The 7,979-nt window shown below is 38.0% G+C and overlaps 1 protein-coding gene across 6 annotated transcripts in view; it reads right to left on the bottom strand.

Moving 5' to 3' along the window:
- Imp (IGF-II mRNA-binding protein) overlaps positions 1–7,979 on the bottom strand; it is a 95,551-nt gene that overhangs the window by 2,448 nt on the left and 85,124 nt on the right. For 3 of the 6 annotated variants that reach the window (XM_018450852.1, XM_018450855.1, XM_018450857.1), the window contains 4 exons: positions 2,438–2,614; positions 1,714–2,097; positions 1,135–1,387; positions 365–721 (listed from right to left, as the gene is read on the bottom strand). In XM_018450852.1, the coding sequence (XP_018306354.1) occupies positions 365–721; positions 1,135–1,387; positions 1,714–2,097; positions 2,438–2,614 (1,171 nt within the window). The remainder of the gene's footprint in view (positions 1–364; positions 722–1,134; positions 1,388–1,713; positions 2,098–2,437; positions 2,615–7,979) is intronic. The other 3 variants (XM_018450853.1, XM_018450856.1, XM_018450858.1) reach the window with 1 other exon arrangement.

Here is a 7,979-nt window from a genome sequence, read left to right as displayed (position 1 = left end):
GTAATCGCGAACATTTTTACGCACTTTAAGGTTCTATACAATTTTTCTCGTCAGCGACTGGATTCGAACCTGGGACCTTTACAACGGTAGACCGACGCGATACCTATCTGCCAATATGGGGCATCGACATTATATGGACAGTAAAACAGACTTCAGACACTATTTTAGTATTAGCAAAAAGTCATGATTTTATAGCTCACATATTTAAAATATGATCATTTTAATTATAATAAACAAATCTGACAGAGCTATCTATCGATATAAATATTCGTGTGTAAAACTGAAAAAATTATAAAATAAAAAATTATGAATTTCGCTCTTGCTTAATAGATTAAGGAACAGCAAGGATAGTTATCGCACTTACCTTCCACTGAGATTCCGGGGAGCCGACGATGGTGACCTTCCTCTCAGTCTGTTGCTCAGCCGGCTTATCTTGTTCAAGAGGAGCGATTTTTACGCTCGCGCCGGAGAACCTGATTATGTTACGGATATGGGAGCCTTTGGTGCCGATGATGGCGCCGACACTGTTGTTAGGAATGTAGAGGAAAGTCGTCTCCTGGGTATCACTGGCGGGGACGCCCTGTTGAGTAGGCAGGCTGCTCTGGTAGGGATATGGGGCGGGTCCAGAACCATAGAGGCCGGGACCACGGGAGCTGTAGCCCATACCGGCGGTGGACATCATGGCCATCGGGTGCAGGCCGGGGAACATCATGCTTTGGGGCTGGCGAAAACAATGATCATATCGATTAGAAGCCTCGTCGCATTACGCAACGGCATCTCTGACGCAATCGATGTATTTTATTTGCGCCAGATTTCAACGAGGTTGACACAATCAAACTAAAAGCTTGATCAAAGAGTTTGCTCTTGCTACTTTAATTTCTGATAAATAAATATTAAATCTAAAATTTTAAATAGAACCTTTCGAGACTCGATTTTCATAAAATACTTTCACGCAAATTTCACTTACAAGTCACTGAAATTCGCGTGAATGTATTTGTACAATTATACTGTTTATTTTTTTAATAATTTTTTTCACATTTATATTTTTCTTATATATTTTTTTAATTTATGAGAGATTTCTAAGAAAAATTATGTTTTACTGTAAAAAAATGAGTAATATACGCTGAAACTCACAGCCATAGCTTGCAGATCGTTTTCGTAGCTTTGACGAAGCTTGCTGGAGATCATGGACTCGGCTTTGCTCATGTTGTCGATCGATCCTTTAACCGTAATGATGCGCTCAAGATTGAAGCTATTGATATCGTTGATACTGCTGACGGTGATCTTCGTATCGGTGTCCTGCATGATTCTCTTGATAGTGTTACCGCCCTTACCGATGATTCGACCGATGAGATTGTTGTGCGCGAGGATCTTCAGAGTGATCTCACTGTCGACAAGTAATGTAATGTAATTAACGTCACAATTCAATTAACAGTGACACAATGATTCGGTTAAGGGATGTAAATTAATAATATTAAATTGTGATTATGTATTTAAAATGATATGATCGCAAGAATGTTAAAGTGCTGAAACCGAATTAACAGTACGCGTTACTAAAAAGTCATGAACAGTATTCAAATAGATTTATATTTAATATAAAATATATAAAAATATTGACTATATTATTTAATATATATCTCCTCGACCAACATCGCGATTATTATAATATGATTTAGAACTCGGAGATTCAAAAAAGCCAAAATCAACTCGTACCCTTTGTTCGTGTTGTTGGCCTCCTGTTGCATGACTTCCAGGATCTTCTTGCAAGCGTTGGTGCAGTTCTCGGGATTGCCGTAGATGGTGATAGCTTTCTCCAGAGAGCCAACATTGTCCTTGCGATGCACATCGACCCGAGCGCGCGTCATCTGCGTGATCTGCCGTATGGTGGAACCTTGTCGGCCGATTATCGCACCCACCATGTCGGATTGGACGAGGATACGCAGCGGGAAATCCGTCTGGCGACCGGAACCTGGCAGTCCGGCGAAGGCCACGCCGCCGCTGCGTTGGCTGCGGCCTCTGCGTCGGCTCTCCGCCGAGGACATCTCCACTTTCAGCGGATTGCCGTCGAAATCGTAGCCATTTAACTGATTCACAGCCCTGCAAATAACAAGATCAATGAATGTCTTTCATGAATGAAGTAGTCACACACACACACGCGCGCGCGCGCGCGCACACACACACATATATAAATTAAGTAGTCAATCCTGCATGGATTGAAACAACCGAACGTCATTAGCCTTCATTCGCAAATTCCTAAAGTCCTAACGTGAATTCCAAATACGAATGTATACATGCGGTAAGAAAGAACTTTCGTGTGATAATTCTTCGTGACGAACAAAGAGTGAGTAAAAGTGAGACAGCGACCTCTGCGCTATGAATTTTCTAGATCGATTGATCTTTTGAGAAACGCAGATAAAAGACCATGCCGACTACGTACTGTTGTACTTGCTCTTGCGTCTCATAGCTAATGAGGACGCTTTGTGTATTTGGATCCCGCGACGGCACTTTTTCGATGTTTTGGACCTGGCCGTAGTTGGAGAACAGCAGGTCCAGCTCTTCTAGTCGTATTTGAGCCGGTAGATTGCTTACGAGGACTTTAGCAACCCCGCTGCTGCTGAAAATAGAAAATAATACCCGGGATTAAGCGACATATTTCAGTGAACACGAAGAAGTAACACAAAGCTAAGTAAACGATACTTCATATTAACACACACGCGCGCACTTATGTTCTTAATTATACTATCTAATAACATATTAATATCATTAACAGCGTATAACAAATGTAAAAGATATTCCAATACCACATCATCTTGCGTATCCCTTTTACGTATTCTAATCCGTCTTGAGTGAGTAGAGATTGTAAGCGAAGAAAGAGAGCGGCCATAAAGTGCCAAATTTGAACGAGACTCTGACAGACTCTTACACGGCAGCAAGCAAGATTCCAACGGTAATCGGTAATAAACTTTGAAAGCCGAGCTACAACCTGGCGGGGAGTCATCGGCTGTTTACATTACATAGCGGCATTGTTGTCTTACAATATAACGAGATATATCTGTTAACGTGTCGTTATTTAATAATATCAAATTTATCAAGTTATTTTATAATTATAAAACTAATTATTATATGCAAATTACAGAATTACAGTATACAAATATTACAGATTTAATAACTAAGGAGAAAAAGTAACTAACACTTGCGTGCTAAGTAACATAAATAAAATTTCACACGTTAAATAAAAATTGAACACGATACTTTTTTTCTGAAATCCTATAGAGATCGATTGGATATTGTCTCTTTAATCTTCAAATATGTATCAAACAACAAGGATGCTTTAATAGATTTACATTGTTGGGTCCTTTTTGATCTCTTTACTATTTAAACAACTATTTGTGGAACAGTACAATTTTCAATATCATATTATATTGTAATATTATATGTATTATAGGTATTATGTTATAATTTGCAATATTAAAGAGAAAATCCGATAAGATTTGGAAAAGTTAAATTTGGAATTCGATTAGAAATTGTAATCTTTTTATTTATAATTATATTTTAAATATTTTAATATTTAATTTAAAAAACTTTAATTTGTCACAATTTCATTAAGGATCTGGTTATTTCATTAGTATATCATTAAGGATTTTAGTATATCAGACATGTGTCTGACAATTAGGATTCGATAAAAGGGATAATGAGTCTTTTGAAGACCTTGGATCAAGTATTGAAATAAATATTTTTGCGCAAGAGATGCGCTTCAAATCGCATGCCGTTAACGCGCTTTAAATTTCATTTTGACCGGCTTTGCGTACTTTGTTCGAACTTGCACGAGCGTAAACTGTGCTTGCGCATTTAGGTGCATCGGCGCGGCCGCCACGACAACATGAATGAACCAAACGGCAAGTAAGAAGAGTAAGCGAAGCATGAAGAACAAAAAGGAGGGTGGAACCGAGGGAGCGACTCTCACTTTCGTACGTATCGATTTTTCAGCGGGCCGACCCACTCATCGACGATGCCGCGGCTTTCGAGCAACCTTGAAGAAGACGGCGAATGACCCTGTAGGATCTACTCGGGTTCGAAGATAAACTCTATCGCACTTTCGTGAGATAAGACTACGAGCGATTAACCTTGTGCAACCTAGATTATAAGCTATGAGCATGTTTCTAACCAGTTAGATTACGAATCAACCGTCTGAAAATATCGCGTCAGGTCAAAATTAAAATTCCTCAATTGGTCAATTATAGATATTGTGCTTTCGAATTTTTTATTAAAAAATTTCTACATTTTATCGTACTTTTAGCTGTTTTGATGAATATTGTAATTGTATCGTATTATATTGTATTAAGATATTAGACATGCCTATCAAAGATAAACATATGTTAATTATCCAAGATTAATTTGTAGAAGATTAGAGTAATTATATTTCTATATAATTAATTAAAAACGATAGTTTCAATAATTTTAAAATTATTTATTGAATATGACAATTCTAATAATGTTTGGCTCTTGAGATACATACAATGGATTAGAGACTTTTTTCTCTTCATGTATTGTAAAAATAATTCATGAAGAAAGCGAAATGTGCTCGATACACGCAAGATGCATTGTTGAGTCGCGATGCACTTACATGCAACGAGGGATTTCTGTATCATTCTGTATTAATGTTGCAATTCACGTTGAATTCACGAGTAACTGCTTATCATGAATTTATTTAATCAGCAAATTGACGATAATGCTATAATGTCGATTTCTATTCACGTAATAACGCTCAAAGAAAAATGTATGCAACTTTATCAGATAAAAATGCAACGATAAGAAAACTAGTGCAAAATATTAGTTCATTCATATCTATGATTAAATATATAAATGAATGTGAAGATCTCAAGAATAAAAAATTCTATTTTTTCAGATCATAAAAATCTTAGAAAATACATCATTTTCGTTATAATCACAAATAAAATTGTATTTGGGGAGAGTTTCTTTTAATAACACTTGAATTTCTGATATAAACCTTTTTTATCTTTTTTTACATCTAAAAAGATGTACATTAGATTTACATTAAATAATTTATTAAGCTACATTTCAATTGAAGAAAGTATGTATGAAAATCAACAACAAATTAAGCATACATTCATAAAATTGAAGAATAAAAAGAGGCAAGGGTGGAATAGACAAGGATGCAATAAACGCGCGGGCGCTCGTGCACGCGAGGAGGAAGAGGAGGACGGAAGAGATACGACGGATGGCAAGCAATACGAGGGTGGAAGGGAATTGGCCTTTGTTTCGCGTATTTCCCTTTAGGGGATTTTCGGCGATATCCATGACATAGCGCGAAGAGTGCGTGCACTGTCTGCCTCGTGGTTCCCGACGGCCCACCACCCGCCGGAGGACTCCTCTCTCCTTTTTCCCTTCAACTGCCCTCTCCCTCTCTTCAACCCTTTTACACGCACGTGTGACTCGTTGGCGATTTCGTCGGGTCACCTTTAACGAAAGGCGGCGGGTTTTCGCGAGGCAAGGTAGACGAAAGAGGGGTGAGGAGGAACCGAGAGAGAACGTCGGATGGGAAGAGAGAAAACGAGAGAAAGAAAAAGAGAAACAGAGAAAGAGAGCCTTTGCGGACAGGGATGGATCGCAGCGGGTCACCCCCGTGGAAGAGCTTTTGATGTCTCAGCCTAAGACACCTTTTTTCGAGTATTCTTTTTCTTCCGTCCGTCCCACTCTCTCGCTGTCCTCGTATTTTTTTTTGCCATTTAACAAGTCGATGGAGCGAGCATGGTGATCGAGGTACTGAAGAGAAAGAGGGGGGGGGGGGTAGGAATGAGGAATAAATAGAAAGCATGGACAAATTGACTGAAAATTTTGTGGATGTCGCCAACGCGATATGGATACTTCCGCGAAAGGAATGGAGGAATCTCTATCTTTGAACAATAGCATTATATTACTAGCTCGTATGACATTGCAGGTCCATTACTCTGTGCAGATTTCAATTAAAATCAAGAGTCCTTTAAATTTGAAGAAAATATCTCAAGATTGTTCGAAATGAAAGGACAGTGCGTGCCCACCGATTTCTCATCAAAAAGCGAAACAAGGGGAGAAAACTGGACGGTTACGTATAAATACAGCCCTGCCTGAAGAACCGTCGACGTCGTCGACTTGCGCCGTCCGGACGCACGGCGCCAAAATCGATCTTGAAAAGGGAAAGTGCTAGCGGCGTGACTTCACATAGAGGCACACACGACAAAAATCGCTGTGTGGAAGCCGCTGGCCAAGGGCGTTCACATATTAAAATCCAGGAAGTCCCTGCAATGCGATTCCTCATCTTTTGTCATTCGAATCAGAACTGATGCATCATATACAAAATGATGAACCGAAATAAAATATCTATTAAAAATATTTCTATTTTCCCCTCTCTATCTTCATGGTAAAATTTAGAAATTTCTTATCTTATCCGTCGATACATTAAACTAGTATATCAATGTAAATACTGACGAAAAGAAAAAAAGTTTAACGAGAAATACATTCAGTTGCTCCGCAATCAATTATATGTAAGATAAAGCACTCCTGGGGATGCTGTTATCAGTTGACCCTTTTTCTTATATGTATGTTCATAAGATTGTACAATTGTACTTTTTGATCTGCCTAAAAAATTTGAACGGTAAATCACAATTTTTACAGAATCAAAATTGTTTTTCAAAGGGAAAGGTTGGCTGTCAACTAATATTTAAAGACTGATGTGTTTTAGATATATTTGTCTGATAAATCTCTATATTAGTTTTTATTTCAAGGAATTTTATCTCGATTATCAGCAGAAACAGAAGGACACATCGGTCTAATGCGGTATCATTCCATCTAAACATATCTTAAAACTCATTTATGTGTCGGAGGGTGGGAGGGTACGTCATTGCACGATTCGACGTGAAGATTGCGTGTAGGTAGGATACCTGCGCGACCGCGTGACACGTGCGTCGCTTTCTAGTTACGCCTGCGTGTGCGTGACGCACGCATGTGTATACGGTGCCGGCCGAGGCGTCACACACGACGATACCTAATTATTGCGAGTGCGATTTCATGAGGAAGACTTCCTAGCTTCATTATTATACTGTTCAATAACCGACGGATTATAATGTAATAAAAAGATTTATTAGAAAAATTAATTTAAAAAATTGTTTACTGCCACAGTTAAACATACAATAGAAATGTAGAAATATATTCCTTATATTATTACATTGTGTGTCGTATATAATTTTAAAATAAAAATGTTTAATTAAATCAGTTAAACGTACAAAAACAAAAAACAAAAAAGATTTGAGAAGAATTTAAAAGATGTAGAATCGATTTTTTAAATATCTGATATGATTTACGAATCGTATTCAAGATAGATACGGAGAGGGATGACTAAAAATTTTAAATTATTCAAATATCGATGTAGTGACATAAAAAGTAAACGCATTCCAAGAGGAGACTTGCGCATTTTAATCGAAATGATAGCGTCTAATCGGTTTATGGAAAAGTAAAGACCGATGTCTCGTCGTCATGCTATCTACGGATAAGATAGATAAGGTGGATGTTCAACAGGGGGTTGTTAATATTGACACTAGCGGCTAGTTCTAGCTAGAAACGCCACTCTATTTCTACAGTGTCGACGCTGTGTATCTGCGGCAAACTGCTGTGCGTCAGCCAACTTCCAGAAATTTTTCCACGATAAACCCGTGCATGGAAAGAGTTAGTACTTCGCTACAGGAAACCGACAATATACGTCACCGGATATCGAATTAAGAGTAACGTGATGAGATATGGTGTAATACGGTGACAAAATTATATATTATATATCAACCACTACTCAACAGAAATGAGCCATAACTTTCAAGCCAGAATATTTTTTTGCAAAGTTGTATAAAAATTTGTCATTTTTGCTAATGATTAGAAATTAACCCTTAATATTGAAGGGAGATCAATGAACGAACGTCCTCGATCGAAGCGGA

Source organism: Mycetomoellerius zeteki, unplaced genomic scaffold, assembly GCF_001594055.1.
Source record: "Mycetomoellerius zeteki isolate Tzet28-1 unplaced genomic scaffold, Tzet1.0 scaffold3, whole genome shotgun sequence".
NCBI classification, from domain to species: domain Eukaryota; kingdom Metazoa; phylum Arthropoda; class Insecta; order Hymenoptera; family Formicidae; genus Mycetomoellerius; species Mycetomoellerius zeteki.
Note: the sequence above shows the minus strand (reverse complement) of the source record. Positions and strands in the feature narration are given on the sequence as shown.